Here is an 18,299-nt window from a genome sequence, read left to right on the forward strand (position 1 = left end):
TGTAAAACAGGTTTTAACTGTGTATGTTGCTGGTTATTATTTAAGCAATAAGCCACGAGAGCGTGTGGTATATGACCAGCTAAGGGCTGTTCTTAGGCACGACGCAACCCGAGGTGCCTTATTGCTATTATAAACTGGTTACCGACGTAATTAGAGCAGTAAAAATACATGCGGTCTGATATACCACAGTTGTCAGCCAATCAGCATTCAGGGTTTGAACCACCCAGTTTATAATACAGTATAATAACTGTATTATAAGTGGAAAATATTATGTTAAGTTTCCAACCATACAGTATGTAGAGCAGCAGTAGTAACAACCTGACACAGGGGAAGTGAGAAAATAATAGGAAATAAATCATACAGTAGCAGCGAATGAGTACAAAATGGTTGTTTAATTGAATATATCCACATGAACAGACTGGTATTCAGTACAGTATGAATAGCAATGGCCCTAAGACTGATTGGACTGTACCAGAGTATGTGCCCCTCTGCAAGGGCCCCCTTAGCCTTGTAAATTTGCCCGTATGTAAGAAAAGATTTGTCTGTAACCTTTTCTCAAAAGTCACTAGAAATTAGCATTTAAAACCTGTTTTTCAGGTTGTCAGAGTCACTCCTACGCCCCTGTCTATGATAGACTCATTTATTTTTATTGAAGGGCAACATAAAGACATTGTGTCACTTAGTGCCAAACATTTAGGTCTTCCATCCTCAACTTTCTCCCCCCCCCCCTCCCCCCCCGAGACAATTTTAGAGTGATCATGTTGTCACTAAATAGATGCCCATTAGATATCACAATGGTGGGAGGAGAATGCAGATGGTGACAAGCTGGTTATTTTAGAAGACTGATGTAAGCAAAGCAAGCGCTTCCCGTTCCCTGTCCACTGTATACTATATGAGATTTGGCAGGACATTTCCACAAGGACACAGTTGCGCTGCCCTTTAAAAAGATTTAGAGACCAATAAAAGCTTTTTCGAAAGTGATTAATGTGACTAATCGTTTTACAATAATGCTCTGTGAGAAAGAAAACAGTCTGCATAATATCCCCTGGTTTACACAGACTATTAAATAGATAAATAATTCCCAGGTTTGGCTCGGGAAGAGTAATGCTGTAATTAGAGGACCTACACCACGGATTCGTTGAGTGCCGAGCCCAGCGCTGACATTAGAGGGGAGAGGGGGGGGTGGAATCTATCATAATTTAATGAATTACTCAAGAACAGCGAGTAGTAGATTCAGTGAATATCACCTTGAGTGTCAGTGACAATGACAGTGTCACATGTTCAGAGATATGAGGATGGATGAGATCTGATGTGAATGACAGAAGGCTCAACAAGGTTTAATATAGAACAAGTGTGGTATTTTAGGGTCCTCCCAAGGTGACAACAACACTCCAACTAACACCACAGCACAACTTGGCCCGCGACTCCCTACCGTTCTGAGAACATTGCATTAAAATCACGTCAATGCCCATTTGCATTTGAAAATGTTGCCTCTTTTTAACACAAACCGAAATCTCATTCATCTTACGGACGTCTTTAATAAGTAGTTGTGATCGCCACATGGACCTCACTGCCTTCGGTCATTTGTTTGTACCATTTGTTCGGTCTCGATTGGTCATATCCCGCTGGCCCCAAAGGCCCATGTGCACTTGTGAATGTTGAGTTGAAAAATCAATCCGGGTTCTCAGCTCCTCTACGTCACGCAACGTCGTGGCCTGGGTTTCACAAAGTGATTCATCTCTCACAGATCAGTCAGAGCCCCACGTAGCCTACAAAACAACCCCGAGAGTGAAATGACTATGGTGTTGCGTACGGATGTATAATGAAAGTGCCCCATAGTGAAGAATGCTAACTTGGGAGAGCAGCTTCAGTAACCAGTGATAAATAATAAAGCAAGAGACGACAGCTACCGTCCATCACACCGTATTCTTTTAGGAACACGCACAATAATAGGTTGACAGGGTAACTGTCACACCAACGGGAGAGAAGACGTTACGGTCCACCTCGGCCGACGACAGTGTTGGTTTCACTTGACTCGCATAGCAGAAGCATTTGTTTTAAATGAATTTCTTTGCTCAATATTGGGCTATATTAGTGTCCATAGTGCAGCTCTCTGGCCCGTGGTAACAGTTGGATGTTAGAGTTGAATTCACTTTCTGTTGTACGTCCATTCCGATGCCGTTTTGACCAGTCGGGTGAGGCATGATGTCCTTTTTTTCTGAAAGTTCACACTCCTAAACTACACAAGACAAGTCAGTCTTTCCATGTCCAGTGTCTCAAGCAGAGTACAATTTCAGTTCTTTACCACTTTTCATTGTAACACCGATGAAACACTGAGCAAAGTGGTCACCAGTTTAGAAGAGAACATAGTTTTAAACCAAGCAAAAACCAACAACACATACACCACCCAACAATCCTAACTCCATCTCTGGTGTGCTCACAGTATAATGTCATGTGCTGCATTTCCACAACAGATCATGTGTAAATTATTTTCTGTAGGAAAAACTGTCCTCAGCACTTTGGAAGCAGCACAATAGTATTTCCCCAGATCAACACGATCAAACAAAAACATAAATAGGAACTATCCCCTCTCCTGGCCCAACCACTCTCTTAGACTGCCTTCCTATAGAACAGAACCATACAGTACTGCACCATCCAATCCAATTTGGGATATGGCCCCTTGGCAAAAAGTTATTTAGGATGTCACTTTAGAAGGGGTTGTCAAATGAGAACCATGCCAGAGGTAATGGAGGTCAGAAATGAGTCGGGAGTAGGGACTACATATCCCATAATGCAGTTGGCCACTGCTAGATCCTTTGAAAGGCCGGGCCTCAGGGTCAAGTTAGGTCCAACCAATCGGGTCTCTTGTGTGGCTTGCAGGTGTGAACGTCCACTGTGTCTTCGCAGTCCTTGCACTCCACGGCGCAGCACCACTTGAACTTGCACTCGCACTTGGTGACTCGTTTGACGCGCATTGTGTCGTAGCCCCGTCCGCAACACATGACCTCGCAGCCGTCCGTGCCTCTGGAAGACTTGTTGCAGACTCTCCCTGCCGTGCCCAGGGAGCCTGTGGAGAGAGCACAAGACAGACCAGCCGGCCCTTGAGTGAAAGGGTGTGAGAATAGGTGTGAGCGGAGGTATTCCCCTTGAGCATTTGGGAGTGGAGCTTAATAGTGACCACAGAAGGATTTTTAAAAATGACCCTGTTGTATCCTTAGGGTGTGAATTCCTATACAATAGATTATTGCTTCACCTTGTAGTAGGCTAGGGGCGTAGCATAGCTCCTCTTCTTAACAGCAATTTACTAGGTGTCAACCTATAACTATAGGCCTAACAGAGATGAGGATAATACCAGTAACACACAATACATCCAAAGTATCATAACCAGAGCCCGTTAGCTGTTCTAGAGCTCTTTGGACGCTCTGCTGAAGTGATAGGACATGAGGGGCGTGAGAGACAGAGATTACCAAGGCAGAGAAAACACAGTTGGAATTAGAGAGAAGTTAAAGGTCAAATAATTGAACTCTGAGCCATGAATGTATGCAGGCCTTCGGCAGATGAGTCTGGGATTCTCGTAGCTGTATTTGATGCGTATACTTCTGTATTATCTAGCGTCTGGGTAATACTTTTTACTTAGAGCAGCTAAGTTTCTGATGACAATATTTTCCCCAAGTTTGGTGATAAGTACTTGTATAAGGCTCCATACATTTTAATAATAACTAAATGTAATATTATTTTGAATCATATACTGAAATGTAATTTCTCTTCAAATTAATTTCCACTTAGACATTGCTAAAACTTCTGGGTTTTTCTCTGCCAGGTCATGTGCTGAGGAAAAATTCCTGGCCCTACCTAACATCTATAACTGCATGAGTTGACCCACCTGCTGCTCTGTCCATGAGGCAGTAGTCAGGGGAGTTTTCTACATACACCAGCTCATTCTTGGTGGTTCCCTTGAAGTCCTTGTCAGCCACCATGAATCCTGTGCCATCCTGGTTCATGGTCACCTCAATGGCCGTGTTGTACTTCTTTCGGAGGTAGTCCCCGGTCCTCCGGAAGTCCGACATGGCCAACCAGCAGGTTCTGAGGGCGCAGGAGCCGCTGACACCATGACACTTGCACTCCAGTTTCATAAAGCGCTTCACTGCCTGAAATCAAGAAGGTTGGACAATTTCGTTAGAGGTTGAGACAAAGCCTCACCTGTGGCCAACCTAGTACACTCACTATTCATGTCTAGAGTATTTATAAAAATTCAGTTCAACAGTGGCTTAAATTGTACCAGCAATGTATGTTCTACTGTAGTAACAATGTTGTTAGTGCTAGTTTAAAGGGACTGCCTGTATCAAAAAAGCAAAACGGCACCTTAACCCCGAAGCCATTGCTCACCATTCGCCCACAGCGGTTGTTGTGTAGATTCATCATCGCCCGAGCGTCTTTCACCATCCTCTCCCTGGCATCGACGAAGGCCTTGGCGAACTTGATGCCGTAGTTGATGTTGTCGCTGCAGCCGCCCCAGTCAAAGTCGCCCCTGTCATCTCTAGCTCGGCCTCGCTTGTGGGCGTCGCAGCTGCAGATCTTGAGCTCTCCCTGGCTGCAGGCCCTGGTAATTGCATAGACCACACCCGCCGAAGAGATGGCGTACACAAACGCTGCCTCCCGGCTACCTGGGGTGATATGATGGTAGGAGATTTTATGTAAGAAGATGTCATTGCCCAATGAAGATTCCACGCCCAATGAAGTTCTCACATAGGAACTTCATTGGGAGGAAGGGTGTTTAACATCCTTTTTACCTTTGTATAAAAATTTTGGGGGAGAGAATAACGATGAAAATTGCCATTTTCGACCCTTTTTAAACCTATACATGCCTCCTGTAAGACCCTATGATCTGTGAACCATACATGATACAGACAACATCTTGGAGTCATTATCCTCCTTATAGTATTCCCTCAAATATGGAGCATGTCTAGATTCTGAAATACACATTTTCACATTAATTTGTTCATATGAATATTATTATCTCAAAACTACCCTTTTTGATTTTGCTTATTTTTTAGACATATTGCTTGTAACAATATACTCTTCAAACACGTGGCCTCAGGTTGGTTTTATATATATAAACGAAGACAGTCTTATACAGGCGAAGTTTGTTTTGTTGTAGTAACCATGTCGTTACACAGCAGGTACGGTACATCATCTAGAGCAGATTTCATGCTATGAACACTAACATACGCCCAACTGAAAGCTTTGGACTTGCATAGTCCAAAGACATTGCACAGAAACAAACATGCCTATATTTGATTCAAATCTTGTTTGTGTGTGCTGTGTCCCATGCTATCTGAATGTAAACAGTGTCTACGCTTCTTGAAACTTGGAACACAGACACTGTTAAAATGTATATAGAATGAAATATAGAGCACAAACAAATTTGAGTCAAATAGGTTTGGTTGTCTCTGTACAATGTTCGTGTACAATCAGTCCACGTACAGCAGGTTCTGCTTTCTTTTCTTAGTCAACCCTTGTATTTTTGTTTTTTGTGTTCTGGAACGTAAACTCTGTCTTTAATTTTTGTTCATTGATTTCACCTGCGTTCGTGTCTCACCTGGTCTCATCAGCTCCCTATTTAGTTCAGTTCTTTCTGTTTGTATGGTTGTGAGGTATTGTTTGTTTTTGACTGCCTACCTGTGGTTGACCATTGTCTGCCTGTGACCATGATTCCTGCCTTCTGCAAAGGCTTAATAAACATTTGCAGCGCCCTGCCTGTGAACCTACACGTTTTTCTCCCTGAGGATTCATTACAGAATACCTCACCTAAAAACGGAATGGATTCAGCGGAGCTAGAGCGGTGCCTAGCCCAGCAAGAGGAGCGTATGGAGGAAATCCGCCAACTTCCGTCTTCTCCGCCAACCTATCCCTACTCCTCCGATGCCAGGTATCGTAACCCATAGCCCTCCTTCATTCATATTCATGCCTGGAAAATATGACGGTTCACCTGGGAAATGTCAGAGATTTCTGATTCAATGCAGCAAATACATTAAACACAACCCCACTATCTTCGCCACCGACAAGAGCAGGGTGGATTTTGTTGTCTTTACTCACAGGCAAAGACCTGGATTGGGCCACCGCCATATGGACTGCCGACAGCACAGAACTCAGATCCGAGCCCCATTTTCACACCCACTTCAAAAAGGTATTCGATCACTCTCCCTCCGGTCATCCTATAGGAGACCTCCTCATAGAACTTCAACAAGAACACAATTCAACTGACGAGTATGCCCTCGAGTTCTGCACCATGGCTGCAGGGAGTGGATGGAATGAGGCTGCTTTTTCTTACCGTCTACCGAAGAGGGCTTAACTTCTTAAGGTATAGGGGGCAGCATTTTCACTTTTGGATAAATAGCGTACCCAATTTCAACTTCCTGCTACTCATGCCAAGAATATAAGATGCACAAGAAAGATATGCGCCCCACTATCACATACACTTGTATCTGCTGCTGTAGGCCTACACATAATTTGTGTAAAATATAAGATATGCATATTATAGATTTGTAGATTTGGATAGAAAACATTCTGAAGTTTCTAAAACTGTTTGAATCTGTGAGTATAACAGAACTTATGTAGCAGGCAAAACCCAGAGGACTGACCATTCAGATTTTTTTTTTGAGGTCTCTGTCTGTTCAGTGGGTTCTCATTGGGAAACTATATTTCTTAGGCACTTGTCTGCCGTTCCTACCGCTTCCACTGGATGTCACCAGTCTTTGGAATTTGGTTGAGGTTATTCCTTTGTGCAATGAAGAAGTACGGCCATCTAGGAACTGGGTAACACTGTTGAGAGTTGCGCAAGACTTGAAAAGTAGTTGGTTTGTTGTCTTCCTGTATTGAACACAGATAGACACTTCTTCAATTTGATTGATTATTGACGTTTAAAAATACCTAAAGTTGTATTACAAAAGTAGTTTGAAATGTTTTGGCAAAGTTTACAAGTAACATTTGAGATACTTTGTAGTGACGTTGCGCAAATTGGAAGCTGTTTTTTTCTGGATCAAACGCGCCAAATAAATGAACATTTTGGATATATATGGACGGAATTAATCGAACAAAAGGTCCAATTGTGATGTTTATGGGACATATTGGAGTGCCAACAAAAGAAGCTCGTCAAAGTTAAGGCATGATTTATATTTTATTTCTGCATTCTGTGTAGGGCCTGCAGGGTTGAAATATGCTACTCTCTTCGTTTACTGTTGTGCTATCATCAGATAATAGCTTCTTATGCTTTCGCCGAAAAGCCTTTTTAAAATCTGACATGTTGGCTGGATTCACAACGAGTGTAGCTTTAATTTAGTATCTTACATGTGTGATTTAATGAAAATTTGATTTTTATATAATTTTATTTGAATTTGCCGCGCTGCATTTGCCCTGGCTTTTGGTCAAGTGGGACGCTAGCATCCCCTATCCTAGAGAGGTTAACAGGGAACTTCAGGCGGAGCTGGCCTGTAGAGTAGACCTTTAGGATTTAAATCAATACATTCGTATGTTCATCTACATCGACCACCTCATCGCCGACCGCTGAAGAACTCTGCCACCCAGGAACCCGAAACCTTGTCTTTCCATGATCCCGCCCGAGTCTTCCAGAGCCCATGCAGTTGGGCCATGTTCCTCTCTCATAAATCAAATGTCAAAAGTGGATCCAAGAAGGGCTCTGCCTATACTGTGAAGGGAAAGATCATCTACTCAGCCATTGCCCTGTTCGCCCCCCACGGAGAGATGAGAAGGGTCCCCTCGCTGCCATGCAGGTAGGTGTGTCCTTATTTCTAAATATCTCCTAGAAGCAATTCTCCGTCCCAGTATTAATAACTGTGAAGGGGATTACCAAGTACGTAGAAGGTTTGATAGATTCGGGAGAAGAAGGTAATTTTATCGATCACCAGCTAGTACAAGAGCTTGACATTGATCTAACACCTGTCAACCCTCCCTTAAGGATTAACACCCAGGTCGGGCAGCCATTGGGCACGGGCTTCATCACGCACTTGACACAGAGCGTCACCCTCCAGATTGGAGTTTCCACACCGAAACCATTCATCTCATGGAACTCTCATCCCCCAAACAGCCACTCATCCTCGGACACCCCTGGCTTTGTCGTCAAGACCCTGCCATCTCGTGGCAACAAGGTGAACTATTGTCCTGGTCTTCTACCTGCTTCTCCAGTTGTCTCAGCATACCCTACAGAGCCACCACCATTGACGACTCTGCCTCTGCAGTGCCACCCACCATACCATCTGAATACGCCCAGTACAGCAATGTCTTCAGCAAAACCAAGGTCTCCACTCTGTCACCACATCGTCCAGGAGACTGTGCTATTGACTTACTCCCTGGAGTGTCCCCACCGAAGTGCCATGATTACCTCCTATCTATCCCGGAAATTGAGGCAATGGAGAACTACATTGATGAATCACTCAAACGGTTGAATTCGTCCTTCTTCTTCCCTGGCTGCGTCCAGCTTCTTCTTCATTGGAAAAAAAGACGGTGGTCTCCGTCCATGTATTGATTATCGTTCAATGAATGACGTCACGGTCAAGAAACATTTCCCTCTTCCTCTGATCCCAGCGACCCTTGAACAAGTGGGCCGCGACAACATCTATACTAAACTCGACCTGCGAAGTGCATATAACTTTGTCCGTATACGTGAAGATGACGAATGAAGACGGCCTTTATCACCACTCAAGGGCACTATAAATACCTGGTCATGCCATACGGCCTTACGAACGCCCCCACCGTCTTCCAATCCTATATGAACAAAGTTTTCCAGGATATGATCAACTTTCCAACTTTCCAGGATATTATCAAGCGTTCTCATCGTCTACGTTGATGACGTCCTGATTTACTCCTACTCCCTGAAGGAACACATACAGCATGTGCAAAAGGTTCTTCAACGGCTCCTTGACCATAACCTTTATGTGAAGACTGAAAAGAGCACCTTCCATGTAACCTCGGTAAACTTCCTCATCTTCGTACTGACACCTGGAGGGGTCAGCATGGATGAGAACAAAGTCACCGCCGTCAGTAACTGGCCCAAATCCACCACCGTTAAGGAACTCCAATGTTTCATTGGGTTCTCCAACTTCTATCGCCGGTTCATTCGGAACTTCAGTTCGACTGCCACTCCCCTCACTGCCCTTACCAGCCAAAAGACCAAGACCCTTCAATGGACCGCCCTGACTGCGTTCAACAACTTGAAACGCCTCTTCACCTCAGCTCCTGTCCTTCGCCAACCTGATCCGACCCTTCTTTTCACCCTGGAGGTAGATGCCTCTGAAGTAGGAGCCATACTCTCTCAATCGGTGGGAACACCTCCCAAATCACATCCCTGTGCCTTCTTCTCCTGGAAGTAATCCCCTGCTGAGAGGAATTTCGATGTGGGGAACATAACTCCTCGCCATCAAGCTGGCCCTCGAGGAGTGGCACCACTGGTTAGTTGGTGCACAACATCCCTTTATCGTCCTAAACTCCAGACAAGCCCGTTGGGCTCTCTTATTCACACGCTTCCATTTTCATGTTACTTACATCCCTGGAAAGAAAAACATAAAAGCTGATGCTCTCTCCCGCCAGTTTGACCTTCCGACCAGTAACTCAGACCCTACACCCATTCTTCCTCCCTCTTGCAATATGGGACCGGTACAGTGGGAGGTTCACTCGGCCATACAAGAAGCCCTAACCTCAGACCCAGCTCCTCCTGAGACACCAGCTGGGAAGAGTTACATACCAGCAGCTGTTAGACCCCAACTGATGCAATGGTGTCACACGTCCTTAGGGTCAGGACATCCGTGCATTACACAAACCATTGAACTTCTAGCCCGTAAATTCCGGTGGTCCTCATTGGCATTCAAAGTAAAGGATTACGCACTCTCCTGTCCAGTCTTAGTCCAAACTAATAGCCCTTGTCGTCCCCCTTCCGGGAAGCTTCAACCTTTGCCAATCCCTCACAGACCCTGATCCCACATAGATGTTGACTTCATCACAGACCTTCCTGAATTCTCTGGTAACACCACCAACCTTGTCATAGTAGGCCGTTTTTCAAAATATGTTTCATCTGGTTCCTCTTCCTCATCTACCTAACGCCATGGAATTGGCGGAGTGTATGTTCCAGCAGGTGCTCCATCTGTGTGGGATTCCAGAGGACATTGTCTTTGACCGTAGGCCCCAGTTTGTCTCCCGGGTGTGTCGAGCCTTCTGTGACCGACTGGGGGTCGCCCTCAGCCTCTCTCCCGAGTACCACCCCAGACCCAGGGGCAGACAGAACACCTGAACCAAGAAATAGGCAAGTACCTCGCCATCAATGTTCTGGCTCTCCACACGACTGGGGTCGTTATGTAGCCTTGGCTGAATATGCTCAGAACTCACTCATGCACTCATCCCTCCGCCTTACTCCGTTTCAGTGTGTCCTTGGTTACCAACCCCCCATGTTTCCCTGGGAGGCGGAGCCTGGTAGTGGCCCAGGTGTCAACGACTGGTTTCGGCATTGTGAGCGGGTATTGGAGACCGCTCACTGGCATCTGCAGGAAGCCTCTAATACCTAGAAACGCTTTTCCGACAGACGTCGCCGACCTACACTACTCTTTCACCCGGACAGCGTGTGTGGCTCTCTACCAGAGACATCCGGCTCCGCCTCCCCTGCAAAAAGTTTTGTCCATACTTCATTGGTCCCTTCAAGATAACCCATCACATCAACCCTGTCATGTACAGCCTCCAGTTACCCCGTCAGTATAAAATCTCCTCGTCCTTCCATGTGTCTCTGTTAAAACCAGTCACCTACAGTCCTCTACAGGATGCCTACGTATGCCTACGCCATACGGGCCATCCTTCATTCCAAACGCATGAGAGGTCGCATCCACTACCTAATGGACTGGGAAGGTTATGGAGCTGAATACTGGTCCTGGGTCCCCGACCAAGACATCCTCGACCCAGAGATAGATGATTCAGGCATTTCACCATAACCGTCCGGATCGTCCCGCTCCCTGAACTTGGGGCCGACCCCCGAACAGACCCACTGGACATCAGCCTTGACGCTGGGTCAGTCCACGACCTTGTCGAACCAGCCTGCCGGACCTCGCCCCCGAGGTAGGCGTCCGCCTCCGCCTCCGCTCCCCTGCCCGCCCGCTCCACCCTCCTAGGTTGTCAGGAGCCTCCCATGGGGGGGGTACTGTAAGGTTCTGCTTTTCTTTACTTAGTCAATCTTGTGTTTTTTTCTCTTTGTTCTGGAACATAGCCCTGTCTTTCATTTTTGTTCATTAATTTCACCTGGTCTCATCAGGTCCCTATTTAGTTAAGTTCTTTATGTTTGTATGGTTGTTAGGTATTGTTCGTTTTTGACTGCCTACGTGTGTTTGACTATTGCCTTCCTGTGACCACGATTCCTGCCTTCTGCGAAGGCTTAATAAACATCTGTCACTCTTTAATTTGCACAGATGGCAGCTTTCTCAGTCACTAGGTATGTTTTCATTTGAGAGGAGAGCAGATTCAGGGTTATTTGGTCTGCTTTTCCCACCCACCTCTAGTTTTCATTCCTCCTCACGCAATGAACCAGAACACAGGCAATATGTCAGGGAGTACGGCTTTGTCTGCCTGCCAGAAACATCTACCCAAATATTTACATCTCCTATTACTGTTTAGACATCACCCTTGTGGATCACTCTATCTGCTACTAGTTTTCGGAGAATATCCACTTTCTCCAACCCTCCTCATTCCTGGAGAAGGTGAAACTAGATACATTTACTTGCACACATTCTCTCTGGGTATTGTACAACTAGAAATGACAACTAGTACGTTCTCATGTTACCTTATTGGAGAGGGGAAAACAAAGGAGACATATATGGAAGGGAACTGTTGTATTATGTGTTGAGCTGAGATATACATAGCTATACCCTTAAGGCTTGAATATGAGTACGTCTAAAAGGCAAGGAAGCGGTCCCTCACAATGTTCTGCTATTGCCTACAACCACCAATGTGAAAAGGTGTATGTGTTGAATCAGATTAATGTGGTGAATCTTACATCCAAGATGCAAGTGATTGAATACTGAACACACAGAGAGAGAGATGAACACACTGAAACAGACTTACTGTGCAGCATGACCCTACCAAAGACAGTGTGGTCTCGGTCCAGCGTGCTGCAGTTCCAGCGATGGTGACGGAACTGGTGCTGGCACTCACGGATCCACTCCTTGGCACCCTCCCCAATAGACTGCATGAGATCCGGGTGGCGCTGGCACAGCTGGCGCTGCTTGTTCACCAGGCCTGGAATGTTGTCACAGATCACCCGTGCACCCAGGGCTCCAATGTACCTGCAGATCAGATAGACAGGTGCATTGTCAGTAGGCCAGTAAAACTGCCAGGGACTATTGTTGTGCAAAAACAGATGTCCATTTAAAAAAAAAACATGTTAAAGAACAAGATACACTTGGTCATGTAGTGTATGTGGAAACCTGGTCGTCGAACATCTCATTCCAAAATCATGGGCATTGATGTGGAGTTGGTCCCCCCTTTGCTGCTATAACAGCCTCCACTCTTCTGAGAAGGCTTACCACTAGATGTTGGAACATTGCTGCGGGGACTTGCGTCCATTCAGCCACAAGAGCATTAGTGAGTTCGGGCACTGAGGTTGGGCGATTAGGCCTGGCTCACAGTCGACATTCCAATTCATCCCAAAGGTGTTCGATGGGGTTGAGGTCAGGGCTATGTGCAGGCCGGTCAAGTTCTTCCACACCGATCTTGATAAACCAGAATCGTCTAGAATGTCATTGTATGCTGTAGCGTTAAGATTTCCCTTCACTGGAACTAAGGGGCATAGCCCTGAACCATGAAAAAAAGCCACAGACCATTATTCATCCTCCACCAAACTTTACAGTTTGCACTATGCATTGGGGCAGGTAGCGTTCTCCTGGCATCCGCCAAACCCAGATTTGTCCGTCAAACTGCAAGATGGTGAAGTGTGATTCATCACTCCAGAGAACATGTTTCCACTGCTCCAGAGTCCAATGGCAGCCAGCTTTACACCACTCTAGCCGACGCTTGGCATGGCTGCTTGGCCATGGAAACCCATTTCATGAAGCTCTAGACTAACAGTTCTTGTGCTGACGTTGATTCCAGAGGCAGTTTGGAACTCGGTAGTGAGTGCTACGCGCTTCAGCACTCGGTGGTCCAGTTCTGTGAGCTTATGTGGCCTATCACTTCGTGGCTGAGCCGTTGTTGCTCCTAGACATTTCCACTTCACAATAACAACACTTACAGTTGACCGGGGCAGCTCTAGCAGGGCATACATTTTACAAACTTGGAAAGGTGGCATCCTATGATGGTTCCACTTTAAAAGTCACTGTGCTCTTCAGAAAGGCCATTCTACTGTCAATGTTTGTCTATGGAGATTGCATGGCTTTGCGCTCAATTTTATATACATGTCAGCAACTGGTGTGGCTGAAATAGCCGAATCCTCTAATTTCAAGGGGTATCCACATAATTTTGTATAAACACTACCGTTCAAAAGTTTGGGGTCAGTTACAAATGTCCTTGTTTTGAAAGAAAAGCAATTTTTTGTCCATTAAAATAACATCAAATTGATCAGAAATACAATGTAGACATTGTTAATGACTTTTGTAGCTGGAGACGGCTGATTTTTAATGGAAAATCTACATAGGCTTACAGATTTGAAGTTAGGTCGAGAAAGATGTGTGACAAGTTATATTCTTCAAGAATCAATGGGTATTCATCATTAATTGAATTGGCGATTGAACCGCAGGAATTCTATACAGAGTATGCATTTAACAATTCAGTCCCGCTTCATTGTCAATCCCACGCGGTTACAGATGCCATAAATGGTGCATCAGAGGACAGTGTTGTTTATGAAATGTGAGACCGTCAGATGCTCTTTCACAGATAGGAAAGAATCCACACAGTTAACTAGGAGAGACCCCTGAGACTAGAACAGAAACACCGAGTGCAGTGCAGCAGCCATACAGTGTGACATTGTCTCCTGTAAACTAACTCTCCCTCTCCCTGCGACGACCGGACATCATTACTGCCAGGCTTAATCACAGCTACATTATTTGTCGTGCCACCGATACAGAAACAGAAAAGTGTTTCCACTCCTGTTATGGTTGTCACCCCCCCCCCCCCACCCCCCCACCATCCCCATAAAAAATTCTGCCTCCCTTGCCTGAGTCTGAGCAATAAAGCAGAGCAGAGGCACACAGTGTTTACTCTCATAGAGAGAGTAGAGAACTGAGCCAAAAGACCCTGACTGTCTCTATGCCTCATACTTAGTTTGGAGAGAGGACAATCAATCCAGCACACCAGAAAACACACTACTTCTTATCTGAATAATCACAATCATGTTGGAAATAACCCCCGGACTATATAAATGATGATTAGATAAATATGTAGATCCTTGGAGAGGTCTACCACGTCTCCCCGCTCCGCCTCACTTCACTGTTTAATTGCACTAACTTCTTTTTATAATAATATTTTGTGAGACAGAGAAGCTTTTTCAACAATACCACAGGGATATTTGTATGAAAATATCCATTTCTAAAATGTCTCACATAAAATTAAAATGTTTTTAAATTTTTTTTAATGTTTTAATGTATGTGGTATTATCGTGGTTTGGATGATCAACTATAAGAACACAACTATTAATTTTTATTTTGAACTAGCTGAAAGCTGGTTTACCATGTTCTGTGCAGTAAGAATGGAGTATTGTGGCATAAGAGCAGTGTTTCACTGCCTTTATCACTTCCTTTATTCACCCTTGGTTCTTACCCTCAAGAGAAATCATCAAGGAACACTTTTTCTTGCACCACTGCCTGCACCTCACTTCTAATATGCAAGATTGATAGTGGAAAGTCCCTGAGTCCATGAATCTTCATGAACACCAGACAGTGTGCTGCTGTTGGTTGATCTCACTTGATAGACTATTGATGTTATAAAACTCCTATCCAGACACATTCCCCCCTGTGGCTGTTGGAATTGGAGCCTGGCAGCAATTTCTTCACAAGTACCAGCAGGGTATAGGTCTGACTCTAAGGTGTGATGGAGGTATTGACTACAAAGGTTTTATTGTGTTAAACTATTCTTGAATTTGTTTGCCACATAACTGATATAACTTTAAATTATTTCCCAATCTCCTGCATTCCTAGGATAATTCGAATCTCGAATCTTGGGGGTGTGGTACATGGTCATTATACCACGACTAAGGGCTGTTCTTATGCAATACGCAATGTGGAGTGGCTGGATACAGTCCTTAGCCGTGGTATATCGGCCATACACCACAAACCCCCAGTGCCTTATTGCTATTAGAAACTGTTTACCAACATAATTAGGAGAGTAAACATAAATGTTTTGTCATACCCCTGGTATATGGTCTGATATATCAGGTCTTTCAGCCAATCAGCATTCAGGGCTCAAACCACCCAGTTTATAATTGTATATTTAATCCATACTTTATAGCATATATGCATTAGGCCATATGATTTCTCCTCATTTATATTTTGTACTCCTAAATAGCCAACATTAATAGGCCTAACTTTTGTAAGGTCTTGGAACGTCTTATAATTAGCTAATTAAGACAACTGGTCATCCCAAACTACTGGAAACTCATATCTAATCTTGGATGTCAATGACTTCAATTATAGATGTAATCTTGGACAGAAATGATAGGATTATTTCTGCAGCATCGAGTGCATATGAAAGACACCACTCACCACCAAGAAGAATCTGCTCTCGGTGTGAAGATGAGAAGCAGCAGAATAAAGGTGAAGTATATCCTTGAGGGGTGTCGGGATAGTATCCCATTTCGAGACCCCGTCCTGTTCCTGGAATATCCTCGGGTTTTGAAGAAACAAAACATTTCTAATTTCATGAACAGACGGCATACAACATATAATAAATGATAAAAGTCCTTGGCGATGGTTTGCTGATCATCATTGAGGGAAACCTGTCTATCTAAAGAAGTTGAAACATTCTATCCATCCAGTTTCAAAAGGCTAATTTGATGTATTGTCAGTTCATTGACGCCTTGAAAAGATGTTTTCTAAGTGTTTATCTCTTATTTATCGAGTCAGTGGTTATCAAAAGTCGGTCTAGGAAAAGTAAATCGAATGAAGACACATCTTCTGAGAAACTGTCCCAAATGTCCAAACAGATGTTCTGTTGCCAACGATAACTATTTCCTCTGCTGTTGCGTGTTCTTTTGTAGCCTAGGCTATTTGTTAGACATTCGACGTGAATAGCAGGTGAAGCTGAAAAAGTTGCCAACCCAAACACAGGTATACCAGACGCTGAAAAATGATGACACTGAAAAAAGTCAGTCACTCATCTGTCCGAGGATGAGACAGATAGCTACTCCGCGCTCCTCTTCTCAGTCGGGACTGAAGATGCGCCGCAGGAAAAAAACACTGCACCAGCATGTCAGCTGTCCATGCCCCCCCCCCCCCCCCTCCCTTTGTTAGACAATTACAAACACTGGTATGTGCACGGTGAGGTGAGGGACTTCGGTATATTTAGATATCGGCATGTAAAAGTTATCTAGCCTACATAGCCGGTTAAATATTGGTGATCCCCATATTGGAAAAATTTTGACACCCTCATTGACTGATGACAAATGAGCAAAATTACCCAAATAGGTTTTTCATCTCAATTGCTTAAAAAAAAAAATACCGAGTCATATGGAACTAAAATAATTAAGGAATCAAACTATTTCTTATGCGAATAGGCAATAAGTTCCCCTATTGTTCCTTTACACACCCTATAATAGTTAAGAAATAGTAACAGAGTGGCTCCAACCAAATGAAAACTGCAGAAATTAGTTCAGGAAATTATGGATGACAGTGGTGATATTCTAGTTTCATGTTGTGTCACATCCTGACCTTAGTTCCCTTTTTATGTCTCTATTTTAGTTTGGTCAGGGCTTGAGTTGGGGTGGGCATTCTATGTGTTGTTCTATGTTTTTGTATTTCTGTGTTTGGACTGGTATGGTTCCCAATCAGAGGCAGTTGTTTATCGTTGTCTCTGATTGAAAACCATTTTTAGGCAGCCTGTTAACCCACTATGATTTATTACCACGCTGCTCATTGGTCCGATCTCTCATACTCCTCGTCAGAGGAAGAAGAAAATCGTTACATGTTGCTTGGTGTTGGTGTCCTTTTCATCCAATTGCCCTTAATTTCCTTTGCCCACCATTTCCCTCATGAAACACAGCCTAATACATCAATGTTTATTATCTAAATACATGTCAATGTAAGAAACAGCCCAAAGGTTTTATATATTTCACTGCTTACATGCAAATGGTGGTGTTGTGTTAAGCCCATAAAAAAAAAACAATTTACTATGAGGACCACACAGCTGGGACCACACAATCTGTAGTTTATTTTAGGAGATAACTTTGCACATTGGCACACTGCTTAGGCCTATCAGATGTATCTGTGAAATGACCAATTAAACAGAAACGAGAGAACAAACAGAACGTTATTGAAACCGTATTGTACAACTGTGTGCACATGCAAGAGCATAGACATAGCGAAAAGGGTGGTTGTGAGCTTTCCAATGAGGTGGACAACTCCCATAAATCACATCTACTGATGTTCTTGAGATGTCAACTTTCCTTATCTAGATGTTATGTTTCGTACATAGCATTGTAAGCTATGATGTGGGAGTTAAACAGGTATGTGACTGGAGTTTCATTGTGTCAGCCCAGCAAGCGCTGGAGAAAGTTTTGCTTGGGGCACCTTCAACTATGAGAGGTCAAGCTTTCATGCTTTGACACATCATTAACCAGGAACTTGGTATCTCCATAGTGATAGACTGAAAGACCTCATAATCTGTCCCAGAGGTTGGTTGGCTGTTTCAGCACATGTCTGGCCTGGCCTGCCATTGGATCTCAGCTGGATGCCTTTGAGAACAAATGGTTGCCACTATCTGGCCACACTGCAAAGGACGGAAGTACAAGGTCTTTCAAATATATGATTTTAAACGCTCTATCGCTTACCCTAAACCTTAAATGAACCTCACCTATAACCTCTATACTTTAGAACAAACATCTTATGGACTAGCATATCAATTGTGATGCCATAGTAAATGTTTTCCTTTGAAGCATGGCAATCTTGAATCCCCTTGACAATGGACCTTGGTCAAAACGTTCATGTAGACGTGTCTATATTTGAAGAGCTATTATTGTTTGACGGTAGGAGATCCTATAGGTTAGGGGGAAGAACAAGAGAAGTTGACCTTAAGGCCAGGTAAAGTTATGTCCTGGGTCTGCATAT

At 44.1% G+C, this 18,299-nt stretch overlaps 1 protein-coding gene across 2 annotated transcripts; it reads right to left on the reverse strand.

Annotated features, from left to right (window-relative positions):
• Positions 1 to 373: 373 nt before the first annotated feature.
• Positions 374 to 16,436, reverse strand: LOC115136022 (protein Wnt-2b-A-like). Of its 2 annotated transcripts, none has more exons than XM_029671363.2 (5): positions 15,741 to 16,436; positions 12,130 to 12,332; positions 4,387 to 4,664; positions 3,884 to 4,148; positions 374 to 3,067 (listed from the first exon to the last, which is right to left on the reverse strand). In XM_029671363.2, the coding sequence occupies exons 1-5, from the start codon at positions 15,896 to 15,898 to the stop codon at positions 2,838 to 2,840; spliced, it is 1,134 nt and encodes a 377-aa protein (XP_029527223.1). In that variant the 5' UTR covers positions 15,899 to 16,436; the 3' UTR covers positions 374 to 2,837. The 2 variants fall into 2 exon arrangements, with proteins under 2 accessions (XP_029527223.1, XP_029527216.1); XM_029671356.2 differs by having other exon boundaries at positions 12,112 to 12,332; positions 15,741 to 16,435.
• Between the last annotated feature and the right edge of the window lie 1,863 nt (positions 16,437 to 18,299).

Source organism: Oncorhynchus nerka, linkage group LG2 (genome assembly GCF_034236695.1).
Source record: "Oncorhynchus nerka isolate Pitt River linkage group LG2, Oner_Uvic_2.0, whole genome shotgun sequence".
Taxonomy (NCBI): Eukaryota; Metazoa; Chordata; class Actinopteri; order Salmoniformes; family Salmonidae; genus Oncorhynchus; species Oncorhynchus nerka.

Bases quoted from the DNA above. Each gene is read 5' to 3' on its own strand.
- LOC115136022 (XM_029671356.2), bottom strand. From the start codon at position 15,898: ATGAAATTAGAAATGTTTTGTTTCTTCAAAACCCGAGGATATTCCAGG. The intron at 12,333-15,740 runs GTGAGTGGTGTC...TCTGATCTGCAG, and splicing joins AGAGCAGATTCTTCTTGGTG to GTACATTGGAGCCCTGGGTG. The intron at 4,665-12,111 runs GTAAGTCTGTTT...ATATCACCCCAG, and splicing joins TGGTAGGGTCATGCTGCACA to GTAGCCGGGAGGCAGCGTTT.